The following is an 18,097-nucleotide window of genomic DNA, read 5'->3' on the forward strand; positions in this document are numbered from 1 at the left end:
CATGAGGCGGAGGCAAGATTCAAACTTAGGGAACCTGACCCAGAGTCCATGTTCTTAAATGATGTGATATACTGCCTCTAGGTAGAAGGGTACCATCCTTGCTGACCTCCTGTATGAGAGAGCTGGGCAGAGTGATATTCCCCTGACCTCCCTGCCTGCAGAGTTCTTCTCTTTCCTGGATGGGTTTCCAAGAGCAGATTGCTTGTCCTTAATACAGAGTGGGAGTTGATGAATGCCCTAGGAGGTCCCTTATTTACAGCCCACATGTAAATCTGGCTCTGCCTTTAGCCCTCTGGGTGACCTTGGCTCCAAGCATGTTTCCTCATCTGTGAAGTGGAGATGATACTATTTTATGGGATCATCAAGGGATTAAATAAGATCACATACTTAACCATTTCTGGCTCTGAGTAAGCGCTTAATAAATGATAGCAGATTTTTATTATCATCATCTTCTAGCCTGAGAACAAGCCACGAAACAATTTCTCAGAGACCAGAATCTAGGACCTAGGTAGGTGGGCAGATTTCCTTTGGTTTTGACAAGACAATAATTTTATTCTATGTATTTTTCTTGACTCTTTTGATGTGAAAAGCAGAGAGGTAAAGCATTATTTGACAGATGTATGGATTCAAGCAAGAAACTGAGGTCCAATTGCAGAGAAATGCCTTGTAGAACTCAGAGCCCTGTCTGAGGAGACACAGAGGACCCTAGAGGGCGGAGAATGAACACAGCGCAGGGGCTAGTTCCAGAGTCGCATCCTCGGTTAGTTCACTTACCAGTGTGGGTGAGGGTCTCTTGTCAGTAGGCAGAGATTTTTTTTTCCTCTGCTCTAACACAGATCTGCTGGCTAGTGTTTAATAACCTTACTTTTTCTTGATGTGAAATAGAATTCGTGACTTTTCCAAAATGCAGAGGCAAAGGAGCTCTGTAACCGCAAGTTTATTGAGCCTTTTTCCCCCACCTGTTCCTGTGCCAGACTTCCCCAAAGTGCTTATTTGCCAATGGTTGCTCCTCAGATCTCATGGCTAGCTCACTCTGTAGGCTCCACGCCAGAGTGATGCTGCTGCCGCCGCCACCAGCACCTCCGCTGGCACCATTGGCCACTCAGGTTCCTGCCATAAGGATGGGACCTGCTGTGAAGCTTCACCTTCCTCCTTTCTGCCGGTCATCAGGGTTGTACCTCTTTTTCCTGGGGCTTTTGCCACGCAGCCAGTGTTCTAAAGAAAGTTTTCAGGCACCACAGTTAAGAGCCCTACCTACCTCTCCAAGGAGATGTGAGTTAGCCATGGACAAGAAGATGATTGAGAGGGCTCCTGTGCCTCTGTGCTGCAGAAGGAAGAGTTTGCCTCTGATAGTGTGCTAGCTCCGAGTCAGGTGGGGGGCTTGCTGGGACTCATGAGAGTGTGCTGCGTGACCTCTGGAGAAGTAGACTTGGCCTAACCTGCCCAAGGACAGCACCCTGACCCACAAGAGCCGAGGCTGAAGACTGATCTCACCTTCTCCCACACCCTTTCCCTAAGCTTGAGCTTGCTCTGCCACACTGCCCCAAGTCTGTGGCTTCAAACAGCCATTTCCTTTTGTCGATAAATAGGTTCACTCTTTGTAAAATGTTTCAGCTTGGGGACTGGAAAGGCTCTCTGTGCCTTCCTGTCTCTCTGTTTCTCTGAGGGTTGATGTTGATGGCTCTGTCTTTGTCTTCACAGGGGACTCTAATGATCCATGACAAAGAAGTCACCCTTGAGTATATACCAGGCCCAGATTTTTGGTACTGCAAACGGGTAAGTGCCAAGAATTCTGTTCCTTAGAGGTAAGGATCCAGCCTCACAGCTCCTCTGTGTCTCCAGGAGTGCCCCCTGGTCGAATGCATTGCCAAGGGCAAAGCTCTACTACCTTGGTTCACTTCACATGAACCGACGGTCAGGGCAGCCACCATTCATGCTTTCCAGCTGCTACCTGTGGCCATAGAGGGTTCTGGGCCTGTTGGAGGCATTTTCTCAAGGGACACACACCACGCTTTTTAATTGATTTTGAATTCCATTGACTTACAGCCTCTCCCTGGTGATGCTTCCTTAGGGTGGTTATAGGGGATTAGTATTGGGAGAGGTTGGATCTATGAGAGGTGCAAATTTCATGGCATTTTACCTCTCTTAAAGTCTAATAGTCTTCTAGAATGGCATATTTAAAGATTTTAGGCTATACTCTTTTCAGATTTTATTTATCTGAGAGAGAGAGCATGAAGTGGTGGGGGGGTTTGCCGAGGGAGAAGCAGACTCACCACAGACCAGGGAGCACAATACAGGGCTCAGTACCAGGACCCTGGGATCATGACCCAAGCTAAAGGCAGATGCTTAACTGACTGAGCCACCCAAGTGCCCCTAGGCTATACTCTTACTGGAAGTCCAGCTGGCTTGCAGATAAGCATGAAAATAAAATTTGTCATTTTTCATTGCTGCTATTTAGTTTCAGAAATAATTATGAAAAATTTATAAAGTTTCTGAACCATGATTCATTAAAAGTTCATTATAGAACTTGATAAAACTCAGTAAAAACTTTAGCTTGACATTTTATTAGTCTCAGTGAAATATCATTTGTATAGCTGTGGTTGTCATTAGCCAAAGCACTCATATTTCATGGTGTCATTTTAAGGAAAACATTTAACTTTTTAGGGCGCCTGGGTGGCTCAGATGGTAAAGCATCTGCCTTTGGCTCAGGTCATGATCCGGAGGTCCTGGGATCGAGCCCCACATCAGGCTCCCTCCTCAGTGGGGAGCCTGCTTCTCCCTCTCTCTCATTCTCTGTGTCTCTCATGAATAAATAAATAAAATCCTTTTAAAATATAAAAAAAAAATTTTTAATTGTGTTAAAATACACATAACATTAAATTTATCATTTTAACAATTTTAAAACATACAATTCACTGGCATTAAGTACATTCACAGTGTGATACAACCATCATTATGTCTAGTTCTAGAACTTTTCATCACTTCGAAAGGAAACCCTGTATCTATTGAATAGTCACCCCTAAGTCTCCTTTCCCTCATTTCCTAATAAACCACTAATCTGCTTTCTATATCCACGGATTTGCCTGTTTTAGACATTTCATGTAAGTGGAGTGATAGAGCATTTGACCTTTTGTGTCTGCCTTTGTTCAGTAAGCACGTAGTCAGGGTTTGTCCATGTTGTAGTGTGTATCAGTATGTCACTCATTTTTATGGATGAATAATAATATATGGCTGTACCACATTTTGTTTATCCATTCATCATTTTATGGACATTTGGGGTGTTTCCACCTCTTGTCTGTTATGAATAAGACTGCTGTGACCATTCATGTACAAGTTTTTGCCTGAACACACATTGTCAAATCATATGGTACTTTTATGTTTTAACTCTTCGAGGAATCACCAGGCTATTTTCCACAGACAGCAGCTGCACCATTTTACATTCCACCAGCAACGTATGAGAGTTCAAATTTATGCATGCCCTTGCCAACATTTGTAATTTTAACCCTTTTTAAAATTTTTTTTTATTTTTAAGTAATCTTCACATCCATTGTGGGGCTCAAATTCTCAGCCCCAACATCAGGGGTGGCACACTTTACCAACTGAGCCACCCAGGCACCCCAGCCCTTTTTTTGGTAATAGCTATCCTAAGTGGGTATAAAATAGTATCTCGTGATTTTAATTTGCATTTCCCTAGTAACTAATGATGTTGAGCATCTTTTTATGTATTTGTTGCCACTTTTGTATCTTCTTTGGAGAAATGTTCATTCAGGTACTTTTCCCATTTTTAATTGGGTCATTTGTCTTTTTGTTGTTAAGTTGTAAGAGTTCTTTATACTGGATTCTGGATATAAATCCCTAATCAGATATGTGATTTGCATTTATTTTTTCCCGTTCTGTATGTTGTCTTTTACTTTCTTACCATGTTTTTTGCACAAAAATTAATTTTGATAAAGTCCAATTTCAGCTGTTGTTTTCTTTTGTTGCTTATACCTTTGGTGTCAGGAAACAGTTGCCAAATCCGTGGTGATGAAGATTTACCCCTGTGTTTTCTTCTAAGAATTTTATAGTTTGGGCTTTTATATTTAAAGCTTTTATCTGTTCTGAGTTAATTTTTGTTCATGCTGTGAGGTAAAGGGCAGCTTCATTCTTGAGCATGTGTGTATCCTCTTGTCCCAGAATCATTTACTGAATTAACTATTCTTTTCCCATTGAATGGTCTTGCACCCTTGTTGGAAAGCAGTTGACCAGAGATCTGTAGGTTTATTTCTGTAGACACTCAGTTTTATTCTGTTGTTGTATATTTTTATCCTTACATTAGTACCATGCCGTTTTGATTATTGTAGCTCTGTCACAAGTTTTGAAGTTGGTAAGTATGTCTTTCAACTTTGTTCTTTTTTAAAGTTCTTTTGGCTATTGAGTGTCTTTTACAATTCCATATAAATTTAGGGTCAGCTTTTCCATTTCTACAAAAAGACCATTGGGATTTTTTTTTTTTAATATTTTATTAATTTGACAGAGAGAAATCACAACTAGGGAGAGAGGAGGAAGCAGGCTCCCTGCAGAGCAGAGAGCCCGATGCGGGGCTTGATCCCAGGACCCTGGGATCATGACCTGAGCCGAAGGCAGAGGCTTTAACCCACTGAGCCACCCAGGCGCCCCGACCATTGGGATTTTTATAACATTTGATATTTTAATAGTGATTGCCTCTATAGTTTGAGATTATGGGTGATTTCCCCCTCTTATACTTTCTGTATGAGCTATAATGCACATGTATTGTTTCTTTTATAATCAGGGATAGAGGGAGCCAGGATTAAAGAGACAATTTTGAACTCAATTTTTTTTTTTTAAGGTTAATTTACTTACTTTCAAGAGAGAGTGAGCATATGAGCAGGGAAAGGGGCAGAGAGGGAGGGATACCTCAGAGATCATGATCTGAGCTGAAACCAAGAGTTGAATGCTCACCAGCTGAGCCACCCCCACGCCCCAAACTCTGCTTTCTGTTAACTGGCAGAGAGCAAATTTTGATATCTGTTGTAAAAATTACATAGCTATTGCCAAAACTGTTGCTTGAAAGAACAGAATGGCTTAGTTACATTGTCCCCTAAGATGACAAGCCACTTGCTTAGCTGTCTCAGGAGTACTTGTAATTTCTGCACTTTTTTGGAAGGAATGCACCAGCCCTGCATATGTGACCTTTGATCTGATGTGGAAGCTGCCAAAAAAATATATTTATGGCAGTATTATTTGTAATGTCCTAGAAGTGGAAACAACAAAAAATCCATCAACTGATGAATGGATAGACCAACAACACGCAGTACAGCACTACAGTGGATGTTATTTGGCAGTTAAAAGGAATGAATGGGGCTCCTGGGTAGCGCAGTCAGTTGAGCCTCCGACTCTTGTTTTGGCTCAGGTACATGATCTCAGTCTTGTGAGATCAAGCCCTGCATCAGGCTCTTTGCTAATGGCAGAATTTGCTTAAGATTCTCTCTCCCTCTGGCCCTCCTGCTTGTGTGCACATGCACATACCCTCTCTCTCTCAAATAAGTAAATCTTTGAAATAAATAAAAGGATTGAAGTGCTGCAACATGCTAAAACATGGATAAACTTTGAAAACACTATGCCAGACACAAAGCACCTTATATTGCACTATTCCATGGGACTGGTGGTGAGAATGCGAAATGATTCCACGAGGTTCATTTTTGGGTCAGTGAAAATATTCTAGGGGTGCCTAGGTGACTCAGTGGGTTAAGCCTCTGCCTTCAGCTCCGGTCATGATCTCAGGGTCGTGGGATCAAGCCCCGCATCAGGCTCTCTGCTCAGCGGGTAGCCTGCTTCCACCTCTCTCTCCGCCTGACTCCACTTACTTGTGTGCTCTCTCTGTCAAATAAATAAATAAAATCTTTAAAAAGAAAATATTCTAAAGTTAGATTGTGGTGATGGTTGCACTGTGTGTATACTGGAAATCATTGGGGGTGCTTGGGTGGCTTAGTTGGTTATATATCTGACTCTTGGTTTCAGCTCAGGTGATGATCTCTGGGGTCATGAGATAGAGCCCCGCATCAGGCTCCACTTTCAGCGTAGGAGTCTGCTTGAGTTACTCTGTTTCCCTCTACCTCTCCGCCCCTTCCCCTCTCAAATAAATAAATAAATCTTAAAAAAAAAAAAGAAAGAAAGAAAGAAGGAAATTATTGGGCATTTGAAACAGGTGAACATGGGCACCTGGGTGGCTCAGTGGGTTAAGCCCCTGCCTTCGGCTCCAGGTAATGATCTCAGGGTCCTGGGATCGAGGCCCACATTCGGCTCTCTGCTCAGTGGGGAACCTGCTTCCCCCTCTCTCTTTCTGCCTCTCTCCCTACTTGTGATATCTCTCTCTCTCTCTGTCTAATAAATAAGTAAATAAATCTTTAAAAAAAACAAACAAAAAAGAAACTGGTGAACATTATGGTACTTAAACCAAGGTTAGGATCCTGACTTCACCATTTACAACTCTTCTGTAGTAACAAGCAGCCTCCAAATCCCAGAGAGTTAGTCCATTTAAATGGACAGACATATACTTCATGAGTCATTGCTTCTGTTTTGCTCCATGACCTCTCATTCTGGGACCCACCTAGAAGGAGCAGTCCCAATGTGGCACTGCTGTCCACCTGCCTAAGGGAGAGAGCGCATGCTCCCAGCCAGTGGCTCTTAGAGCTTCTGCCAGGCCATGTTCACTCACACTCTGTTGGCCAAAGTGAGACACGACCAGAGTTGCCCATGGAGAGGGAAGTGCACTCACCCTGCAGGGAGGTACCACAGTTGCTGGACAGTGGGCAGGGCTGTGCCTATGATTCTGCTGCTCACCGAGAAGGGACCAAGGAAATAGTTGATTATAATGACCTTACTCGAGTACTCTCTCCAGGCCTCGGTTTCATCTTCTACAAAATGAGGAGATAATAGTTGTCTGAATCACTTCAGGTGATGGTTTGTGGAATAGTCCTGGTACCTGGCGTGTGCTCTTTACTCATTAGCATCTGAACTGCGGTGGTTATTGTTCTCCTCCACCTCGAATGCCCTCCTTACTCCCCCTGCAAGGTCCTACTCCAATAGCAGCCTTTTCTTCACAGTTCCTATTCCTTGGTTTCCTGCCAGCCAGCGCCCTGTCCTCACACTACTTGGAAGTTCACTGGCAAATGTTTAGCGTCTTTGGAATTGGACAGTGTGCTTTTACCTTTTTATTCATAGGTTTGGACAAGAAAAACTACATTCACATTGCAAAGTGCCTCTTCCCTTGTCTGGGTGAATGAATGTTCCTTTTCCGTTTAACATCCTCAGAAGAGCTGCCAGAGGCACTACTTAAGTATCTTCCTCTTCTTTCCTTGCCTTTATTTATTTATTTATTTGTTTGTTTGTTTAAAAATTTTAGTTACTTAACAGAGAGAGAACACAAGCAGGGGGAGTGTCAGGGAGAGGGAGAAGCAGGCTCCCTGCTAAACAAGGAGCCTGATATGGAACTCTGTCCCAGGATGGTGGAATCATGACCTGAGCCAAAGGCAGATGCTTACAAATTGAGCCACCCATGTGCCCCTCCTTGCCCCTTTTTTAAATCAGTGTTTGAGAAAGGGGCAGTGGCAGTTGAATTATCAGCTCCAGCCCAGCCTGAATGGGGCTGAAGTTCAGGACCAAATGTTGGATGCAACTGTGAGGGGCAGTGGCTTTGGGGCAGTAGTATTGTATAAACCATTTAACAGTCCAGTTTTCTTAGTCCCCAGCAAAGGCATTTGGGACTGCTCCGGGATCCACGTGCCCTGTTAGAAGGCAGCTTCAGACAGCAGCTCATCACATTCTGTCTGCCAGCTGTGATGAGTGGGGGGACATCAGATTTGTTAGGCTTTATGGTGATCTGGGATATGGCTTATTTCTTTCATGTTCGGCAGGTGCTGTTGTGTTGGATAAACACAAGATTTTTTTTAATGTTTTTGGTCAAATTGAAGTCTTTCCCTTTCCCATGCAGTGTAAGGCCAGCGTAGCTGGACACCGATCTTCATGTTCACTCTGCAAGTGCCCAAGGGAAGGTGAGTGATGGTAGAGGTGGTGGTGGTAGTTTTGTGTATTGATCGGAACAAAGCTCATGCTCTCTTGGCTTTTAAGAGTGGTCATCCCTAAAGACAAATTGATCTATAAAGCTCTTAGAAGTGCAATGAGATCTAACTTCATGTTACCTGTTAGTGAATGATATTGGATCTCAGTTCCACCAGGGGAAGGAGATAGGTTGCCAGATCTGCACATTGAGGGAACTAAATGGGCAGCTGACCAGAGGTCAGAAGTAGTGTTATTTAGAATACATTTAAGGATGTGAGGTTGAGAAAGAATCTCCGTGGCATTCAGCCATATGACCCTTATCCCCTACTGCTTTGTAGTTACTGAGAATCATCTGTTATCAGGATCATTTTCTTATTTACACTTTATATAAACTTTTCAGGATCTTCAACAGAAAAATATTTGTTAAAGTAGCAGTAAAAAATGAACAAGAGAAAATAATTATATGTTGTTTGTATTTTTTATTTCATTTATTTATTTTTAAGATTTTATGTATTTATTATGTCAGAGAGAGAGAGTACAAGCAGGGGAAAGAGCAAGCAGAAGGTGAAGTGGGCTTCCCACTGAACCTGATGTGGGACTTGATCCTAGCACCCTGGGATCATGAGCTGAGCCGAAGGCAGATGCTCAACCAACTGAGCCACCCAGGCATCCTGGATATATGTTGTTTTTATAAAGGAATAAACCTACCAGTTTCTCAGTCACTTAACTCTAAGTCAGTTTTTCCAGAGAACCTTCAGATAGGCAACCTTGAAGAGTCTGTCAAAGACATTTGTAACAACAGTCCTATAGCAATGACTTTTTTTTTTATTTTCGAAGATTACTAATTTATTTATTGACAGATAGACCAAGTGCACAAGCAGGGGGAGCAGCAGAGAGAGAGGGAGAAGCAGACTCCCTGCTGAGCAGGGAGCCCGAGCCCAGGACTCTGGGATCATGGCCTGAGCCAAGGCAGACGCCCAACCAGCTGAGCCACCTAGGCCACCCAGGTGCCCCAGCAATGACTGTCATATGCCTGTTTTTTATATTACCCATTCAGGAGAGCTAGGGCATGACCATAAAATACAGTTCAGTGTGGGGCGCCTGGGTGGCTCAGTGGGTTAAAGCTCACTCTGCCATTGGCTCAGGTCATGATCTGGGGTCCTGGGATCGAGCTCCGCGTTGGGTTTTCTGCTCAGCGGAGAGCCTGCTTCCCATCCTCTCTCTCTCTCTGCCTGCCTCTCTGCCTACTTGTGATCTCTGTCAAATAAATAAAATCTTTAAAAAAAAAACAAACAGTTCAGTGTAGAGATCCAGGTAGCTTTCTAAAGGATCTGTTTGTTCCAAGTTTAGAACTTAGTATGTCTACAAAGAGTTTCTTAGCTGGGGTTTTGGCCTGCAGTGGAGATTCTACTCTCTAGTGAGGACTGTGAAGCAGGTGTTCTGAAAATCTTTAAGGAAGGCTCTAGATGCTGTAGAAGCCAACCCAACTTGTGAGAAGGTGAGTAAATAACTGAGATTTTTATCTTGAATTATTTCAGATTAGGCAGAATTGTGTGTTTTTTCCCTGAAGAAGAACTTCTTTCTTTGTATATTCTAACAAATGAATGGCTGGTTTATAAATATCCTTGGATGCCCTGCCACTAAGAGGGCTGACACAGCTTTAACCTGGAAACATGTAAAGCAGGTGTTCACTAGTTGCCTATCACTGCTGTTAAGTTATCTCTACATTGGTCCTATAAGAATGTATTTTTTTGAACTGCCTGGCTTCCTGTGAACACTTCAAGAATGAGTTCATTGCAAAAATATGTTCCTAATTAATTGGACAAATTGTCCTGCTATAGAAAGAGATTTAGAATGAATCATTTATATTTTGAAGGACATTTGCTCGTTATAATTCTTTGCAAATGAATGAGTGATACACAGGTAGGTCTATTAGCTTCCCCAGAGAAGAGGGCACCTGTGATCTTACAGAATTTGAGATGGCTGTTTTAGTACCATAACACTCGAAGAAGGAAGACTCCTAGTTGGGATATACGTTTCTACCAAACTTCTGGCAAGGGTCATATCTTTGGTAATTTTGTTCCCAAATCTGTTCTTATCATTGGTTTAAATAGTCAGGCCCAGCGTCTCATGAAGGATTTCTTATATTTAAATGTTTGGGAAGTGATAGAAAACTCATAAGATGAAATTTAAATACTTGAGTGGCTTCTTTGAACTATTTCATGTGCTTTCTCATTGGCCTGGCTTAAAATCTATTAGAGGACTTTTTTGTAGGTATTTCTGGGACTATTAAAAGCATTCCATGAGTATTTGGTAGCAGGTAAGGAGGAATCACAGCAGTAATGTTTTTGGGTTGAAACCTGCTGGAGATTCTCTTTCTGTTTCTGTTCCTGTAGTGACAGAAGCCAAGCAAGAATTAATAACCTATCCTCAGCCTCAGAAAACATCCATACCAGCACCATCAGAAAAACAACCCAACCAGTCCCCAAGGTCAGCTGATAAGGAACCTGAACCCAAGAAGAGAGAAGAAGGACAAGAACCACGCTTGGGACATCAAAAGAGAGAAGGAGAAAGGTATCTGCCTCCTCGAAGGGAAGGACTCACCTTCCGAAGAGACCGAGAGAAGGAACCATGGTCTGGGGAGACACGCCAGGATGGGGAGAGCAAAAGTAAGTGATTTGTCAGGGCACGAACCAGCCTGTGACCACTGATAGCCTGTTTTGTGGTTAGGTACCGGGTGTTTCCCACACCCTAGTAAAACTGCTCAGCCTGATTGTGGAGGCTGTTGCTTTCTGCAGGCGTTGCTGTAACCAGTCAGAGGAACTTGCATCCTCCAAATAGCAAATTGCTATTCAAATGCAGCAAGACATCATTTTAGTATTTTAGTATTGGCGAAGAAATATTTGAAGTGTATGACCCAGCATTGTTTTATAGAATCAGCCTTGCTAGAGCAGAGTAGCATCTGCAGTAAAAAAGGACGGTCAGGCTCTGAGGGCTTTGAAAATTAACCTTTCTCTCTTTCCTTGCTCCTCCCATTTGTATGTGGTTCGTTCAGCAATTATGCTAAAGCGCATCTATCGTTCCACTCCACCTGAGGTCATAGTGGAAGTGCTGGAACCCTACGTCCGCCTTACTACTGCCAATGTCCGTATCATCAAGAACAGAACCGGCCCCATGGGCCACACTTATGGCTTTATTGACCTCGACTCCCATGCGGTAAGTTTCCTCTGTCTTGGAATGGCCAAGGGACAGCTGGCTGTAGAAACCTCAAGAAGGTTTGAAGGACTTCCTTATCATTGGAATTCTCATGTGCTACCTGGTATCAAAAACCCTCTTGTTCTTGGGGCGCCTGGGTGGCTCAGTGGGTTAAAGCCTCTGCCTTTGGCTCGGGTCATGATCTCAGGGTCCTGGGATCGAGCCCCGCATCGGGCTTTCTGCTCCGCGGCGAGCCTGCTTCCTCCTCTCTCTCTGCCTGCCTCTCTGCCTAGTTGTGATTTCTCTCTGTCAAATAAATAAAATATTAAAAAAAAAAAAAAAAACCCTCTTGTTCTTTCCTTTAGGTGTAATGTTCATTCAAAGGAAGGGACTGCCTTTGAAAGTTAGAACTCTGAGCATTTTTCTAGATTTGGTTTTGTCTTTTGGTATTTACAATGTCCAATTAAAATAACATGAGAACTTAGTTACTTGTGAAGAATCTGTGTACTGAACCTTGCAAGCTTTAGTAAATTTTCTAGTTTCTTAAATTTGTTTTGCTCAGCCATAAATGGTTTTATATTTGATGGTAACAGGACATTTCCTCTTTTTCCTTAAAATGTTGTTTAAGAGATTCTTGTGGCTTGAATTTTTAGTTGTGGGGCCCTTTTCTATGGAAATAACGTGAAAGTAGTAATGAAAATCATTGATATTTTTCTTTTTCTTTTTTTTTTTTAAGATTTTTATTTGAGAGAAAAAGAGCACGAGTTTGGGTGGGGGTGGCAGAGGCAGAGGGAGAAGCAGCCTCCCCACTGAGCAGGGAGCCCAACGGGGGGCTTGATCCCAGGACCCTAGAACCCTGGGAACATGAGCTGAACCAAAGGCAGATGGTCGGGGCACCTGGATGGCTCAGTGGGTTAAAGCCTCTGCCTTTGGCTCAGGTCATGATCCTAGGGTGCTGGGATGGAGCCCCGTATCTGGCTCTCTGCTCAGCAGGGAGCCTGCTTCCCCCTCTCTCTCTGCCTGTCTCTCTGCCTATTTGTGATCTATCAAATAAATAAATAAAATCTTTTTTTTAAAAAGGCCGGTGGTCAATTGACTGAGCACCCAGGTGCCCCTCATTGGTATTTTTTAGATTTCATGTTCAGAAGTTACAAGAGACTTCATAAACTGTATTTGTTGCAGTGAGAGTTGCAGCCTAAAAAAAGAGGATTTGAATTTCTGATATCAATACTAGAAACTGATGTCTACTGTGATCACTATTCTGATCAGCCCTTCATCTAGAGTTGCCTATTTTTGCCAGTGTGCTCTTACTATTATAAATATAGCCAGAACAAAATGTTCAGTAAATTTTTCTTTTGAGAAGGAAAATCCACGTTCCGTTCTCTTTCAAAGGGCCTGGCCTTTTTTCTCTTTGTGCTGCAATGTGTCTTTGGTTTCCCAGGAAGCTCTTCGTGTAGTGAAGATCTTGCAGAACCTTGATCCACCATTTAGTATTGATGGGAAGATGGTAGCTGTAAACTTGGCCACCGGAAAACGAAGGTAAGGCGGAGGAGTGGGGCTCCTTTGTGATTCCCCTACTCAAGTTCTTGGGAGGCAACTCCTAAAAGGTAGAGATAGTAAGACATGGTACCTTCCAGTGTGGATTTCTTCAGATACGTGTACATGTTTTCTTTTTCTGAAGCTTGGCTTATTCTGACTCTAATTGTCTTTTGTTTTGTTTTTGTTTGTTTGTTTGTTTTTTCCTTAAATAGCATAGCAGTGCTAGGTACTTTAGTGCCTTCCCTCTTCGCTGCCTGGTATCTTTGGGTTCCAAATGATACAGTCTTGGATGTGGAGAAAAATCTCAATACATCCTTGCCCTTCGGAATCCTAAGAAAATGCTGTCCTGACTCCGCACTCCCCTGACCCTGTTCATGCCCCCATGGTACCGGGAAATCTGATTCCCCTTCATTCCTGTACTTACCTTGACCCAGGAGTGGTCACTGGGAAGCAGCTGCATCAGAGAGGCAGGCTTACAGGATGGAACAGATCGTGCTCTGGCACCTCAGCTTGTTTGCTTTGTGCTCTGGCAGCAGCTGTGTAGGAGTCTGTACTGCCGGGCCTGCTTGTTCTGGATCCGTTTCTTTCCCTGCAGAATGGCAAAAGTTAGTTTCTTGGCAAATCCGTAAGGTTAGGCAATTCTCAAATGGCTTTTTGTAGCAGACTCAAGATGTGTTGTGTTATTTGTTGCAGAAATGATTCTGGGGACCATTCTGACCACATGCACTACTATCAGGTAGGCTTCAGCAGCTGGGGAGTGCTCTGTCAAAATCCTCAAGTGACTGGAAGTGTCATCTTGAATTTTCTCCAGTGGGTGACTGGTAAGGGCTATCAGAACTTCCATAATTTTAACTAGCCTTTCTGTGATAGGGTAAAAAGTATTTCCGAGACAGGAGAGGAGGAGGCAGAAATTCAGACTGGGCTTCAGATACAAATCGACAAGGACAACAGTGTGAGTCACTTATTTTATTTCTATTGCTCTTTTTGGCTTGACTGCTCATTAATTGAGATCTTTGTGGTCACAGAGTTAGCAAGAAATACTGTTGACTGGGGATGCTCATTCAGAGAGCACCATCTGCACATTCTGCACCTGTGTGGGTTGGCCGGCCCTGTGCTTGGGTTAGTCTCAGTCCCACAGCAGGGCTCCACTGGACAGGGACTAACATTGGCTCTGGTTTTATTCCCACTAGCATCGTCTGACTGCTACATATATGATTCTGCTACTGGCTACTATTATGACCCTTTGGCAGGAACTTACTATGACCCAAACACCCAGGTGAGTTTTGGTTTGTTTACTTTATCAGTGATTCTTTTGAGAAAAGTACCTATAATTTGTTGGTTTGAAGATTTTATTCCCTGGATTTTTGGTTGCTTATTACATGAAAAGTGGACAAGTTTAAATCTCTGGAAGTTTAAATACGTCTCCATTTCTGGCTGCTGCTGTTACCCTATCTGTATCTCATGTCTAGCCTGGTGTTTTTTAAAGTCCACATCGTATATTGAGTTGTATTTACTGAGTTGTATTCATTCAGGATTAAAGATGGTGACCTTTGTGTTAACTGTTGCCTATAGAGAAAATCAGTGCTTTGTGGCATTATAGGTAAGAATAGTGCTGCTCTTGGAAAAATGGACAGTGAGTGGTCTGGATAGGTCCTGGCCCCTGGAGTGGGTTCTAAGATTGTTTGATGCGGTCTCTTCTTGGGCTTGTGAGGGAGAGAGCTGTTCTTTCTCCCAGAAGGGAACTTGTTCCTTAGACCTAGAATTAACTGGGAAAGTGAGATATTTTGTAAACTTAACAGTTTCTAACTGAATTGCAGCAAGAAGTCTATGTGCCTCAGGACCCTGGATCACCTGAAGAAGAAGAGATCAAGGAAAAGAAGTCCACCAGTCAAGGAAAGTCAAGTAGTAAGAAGGAAGCATCTAAAAGAGATGGCAAGGAGAAAAAAGACCGAGGAGTGACAAGGGTAAGAGGACTTGTGAATCTTCTTTACCAGACAATTACAGATTCAAATAAAGGCGTTATAGAGGAGATCTAGGGTTGAGATGTGAAGTTACCAAAAAAGCAGACAATCCCCTTGCGTCTTACAGCTGGTGGTAACTCACAAATGCAAAAACTGTGGATGGCAGAACAAAGTGACTCAGCTAAACCCTAACACCTGGGCTCCACGTAGTTTCAGTTCCCTACACCCCCTCTTCAGTGCTTGACTCTGTATACACATTTCTGTAGGTGTAATTGTAGCAGAGCTTACCATTCTGTATTCTCTGCTCTGTTTATATTTGCTCTTAAGTAGTTTTTCCATAGTTCTATAATACTCTATAATATTTGGATTCAGCTTTTGCCACTTACTCTTTTTTTATTTCTCTTTTTAAGATTTTATTTACTCATCAGGAAAGAGAGTACGCACAAGCAGGGAAACTTTCCAACCATATTCCCAGTCATTTGTAAAATAAGGGTATTAATGCCTATCTGGGAGGGTTGTAGTAAAGGCTGAGGACAATAATGCATATAAATGTCTCTTCTGGTGCCTGCCATATAGTGATCACTCAGTATATACTGAATGTTATGTTTTCAAAGGCTTTTTATTTTGAAATCATTATAGCAACATTTCATATACTTCACAAATTAGGAGTTTTTGGAAAATCTGATTAATTTCAACAGGGTTCTTAGCCCAGCTTTTATGAGTATCATATAAGAATTATGGGTTTAATCAGTTTCAGGAAAATGCCAGTGAGGGGACAGCCCCCCCAGAGGACGTCTTTAAGAAGCCCCTGCCTCCCAGTGTGAAGAAGGAAGAAAGCCCTCCACCAGTAAGGCTAAGCCAATGCCCAGGGCTGGGGCTGGAGCTGGAGCTGGGGATAGGGCTGGTTCTGAATGGGAAGGGAAGTTCAAAGGCTGATGTTTCACTTGGGTGTTGGTCCTTTTGTTCTCTCTACTGAACAAACAAGGACTTTTCCTTGAGTATGAGCATGAGATAAATGTTCCTGTCTGCTAATAGGCACCCTGCACCATTCCCATCAGACAAGGGAATGTCTGGCCCCCCCTTTTTTTTTTTTTAAGATTTTATTTATTTATTTGACAGAGATCACAAGTAGGCAGAGAGAGAGAGAGAGGAGGAAGCAGGCTCTCTGCTGAGCAGAGATGTGGGGCTCGATCCCAGGACTCTGGGATTATGACCCCAGCCGAAGGCAGAGGCTGAGCCACCCAGGTGCCCCTGTCTGGCCCTTTTTAAGTTATAATCTTGGTGCTAATCCTTCTAAGAGACCCATTTTCCTGGCCCGGATTTTTCCTGCCTTTTGGTGCTGTGTACGAAGCTCAGGTGTGGAGTGCATTGTGTGGTCATTTTTATGGTTTACCTGTCTGGCCAAAGTGAATGATGCTAAAATTAGTACCCATTTTTTAGATGCATTAAAGTGATGGTCTCCTCTAATCATGGGTGATTCTGATTAAATGTAAATATGTAGCAATAGTGATCATGCTTTATTTTTATTTCGATTGATCACAAGCCCATGACCACGCATCATTATTTCACAATTCTATAAACCTACTGATAAATACTCTTCCCGTGTCCCATTATTAGTTTAATTCATTGCAGCATCAGTCCTGACCATGCCTTTGCCTCACTCAGGAGCTAAGAACTTATTCTTCATTTGCTTTCAGTCTACCTCCTAAATCCCTTTTGCTGTAGGGATTACTGTAGCCCTTCATAAAGTTTATCTTTCCTTTTTCCATGGGTTACATAACCTGAGGGGTTGCTGCTATCTCTTCTTCTTTGTAACCTGTAACTTCTTAACTCTCCCTGCGTCTATGTCAGTTCTCCTTTCCCTTCTTTCTCTTCACTGTTCTGTTGCTAGAGTCACTTCTGAGGGAATCTTTCTGGTTTTATCTGAGCAATCCAAGAGAAAAGTCAAGTTTGAACATGTTGCTTCCATGGGGAAAATGAGCAGTGTGGTCATTAATCATCATTTTAATCATTAATCATCATTTTAAGCCCAGTTCATTATTCAGACTAAAAGAGAAGAAATGAGATACCCATATTGGAATATCCAGAAAACAGGCCCCACAGTATAGGTTGAGGTTGGTGTTAATCTCTGGCCTTCTCCCTTCAGCCTAAGGTGGTAAACCCACTCATCGGCCTCCTGGGTGAATATGGAGGAGACAGTGACTATGAGGAGGAAGAAGAGGAGGAGCAGACGCCTCCTCCACAGCCTCGCACAGCCCAGCCCCCACAGAGGGAGGAGCTGACCAAGAAGGAGAACGAAGAAGATAAACTCACTGACTGGAATAAACTGGCTTGTCTGCTGTGCAGAAGACAGTTTCCCAACAAAGAAGTTCTGATCAAACACCAGCAGCTCTCAGACCTGCACAAGGTATGGGGTAGCGGCCCTGACCTTTCAAACGTTGGCCTCTTACCATCATGTATTACAGTCCAATGAGTTGTTCCTCCACCTTTTGTCAGGCGTTGCTTTGCATTAAGGCTGTGCCCACCTTCAGAAACCTTGGTGTGTAGACCCAAGGCAAGCAGCATGGCTGGGGCTGGGGCCCCAGATTCCGCAGCTGCGCTGAAGACAGGAGGGGAGGGAGTCATCAAGTAGGAGGCTTGTTTGCTGAGTTTCTCATCATAGCTCTTCCATTAACCTAACAATTAGACTTCAGATAAGCCTCTTCTCTTCTGTGATATTTGGTGGCTTCCTCTGGTTCTGTTTAGTTCTGATACTGTGCAGTTTTCCCAAAGGTGGGTCACATTCTGCCATCTCTTCATGTGGTGAGTCACTGCTGTAAGCCGGGGCACAACATCTGCTGTTGGAGAGTTAACCTGACACACACTGGCCCTCCCCCGCGTCTTCCCGCTCAGATGTACTGGCCAAAGAGCCAAATTCTGGACAAATAAAACCCCTAGATAGATTCTTGTTCTCAGTATAGGGTGATTTATTTCACACTCCTTCTCTAGCAGATGTTGCTAGAGCCGGTGAGGAAATCAGATTTAGACTTTCCTTCAATATAAAGTCCAAAGTCTTACATAGCTAAAAGCTGAGAAACTCTGCTTTTGGCACTAGGCCCCCCTCTTCTCCCAGCTGCCTCTGTGGAGGCTCTGCAGAATTTCTAGGGGTCTGAGAAGTTCCTCACAATCCCTGCAACAGATTACCTCCCAGGTCCCTTTGACCTCGAATTCTGAGTCATGAGACTGACACATTGAAATTTCAGCTCTTTGGGGGTGCCTGGCTGCCCCAGTCAGTAGAGCATGTGACTCTTGATCTTGGGGTTGTGAGTTCAAGCCCCACATTGGGTGTAGAGTTTACTTTT

General features: G+C 43.2%; 1 protein-coding gene across 6 annotated transcripts in view; it reads left to right on the plus strand.

Annotated features, from left to right (window-relative positions):
* Nucleotides 1-18,097, plus strand: part of RBM6 (RNA binding motif protein 6) — a 110,840-nt gene that overhangs the window by 86,566 nt on the left and 6,177 nt on the right. For 5 of the 6 annotated variants that reach the window (XM_045989810.1, XM_045989809.1, XM_045989813.1 and 2 more), the window contains 11 exons: nucleotides 1,702-1,776; nucleotides 7,994-8,054; nucleotides 10,458-10,730; nucleotides 11,117-11,277; nucleotides 12,698-12,795; nucleotides 13,489-13,531; nucleotides 13,666-13,747; nucleotides 13,986-14,071; nucleotides 14,613-14,759; nucleotides 15,508-15,603; nucleotides 16,903-17,163. In XM_045989810.1, the coding sequence (XP_045845766.1) occupies nucleotides 1,702-1,776; nucleotides 7,994-8,054; nucleotides 10,458-10,730; nucleotides 11,117-11,277; nucleotides 12,698-12,795; nucleotides 13,489-13,531; nucleotides 13,666-13,747; nucleotides 13,986-14,071; nucleotides 14,613-14,759; nucleotides 15,508-15,603; nucleotides 16,903-17,163 (1,383 nt within the window). Of the gene's footprint in view, nucleotides 1-593; nucleotides 761-1,701; nucleotides 1,777-7,993; nucleotides 8,055-10,457; nucleotides 10,731-11,116; nucleotides 11,278-12,697; nucleotides 12,796-13,488; nucleotides 13,532-13,665; nucleotides 13,748-13,985; nucleotides 14,072-14,612; nucleotides 14,760-15,507; nucleotides 15,604-16,902; nucleotides 17,164-18,097 lie in introns of all 6 variants that reach the window. The other variant, XM_045989811.1, reaches the window with a different exon arrangement.

This window comes from Meles meles, chromosome 20 (genome assembly GCF_922984935.1).
Source record: "Meles meles chromosome 20, mMelMel3.1 paternal haplotype, whole genome shotgun sequence".
Classification (NCBI taxonomy): Eukaryota; Metazoa; Chordata; class Mammalia; order Carnivora; family Mustelidae; genus Meles; species Meles meles.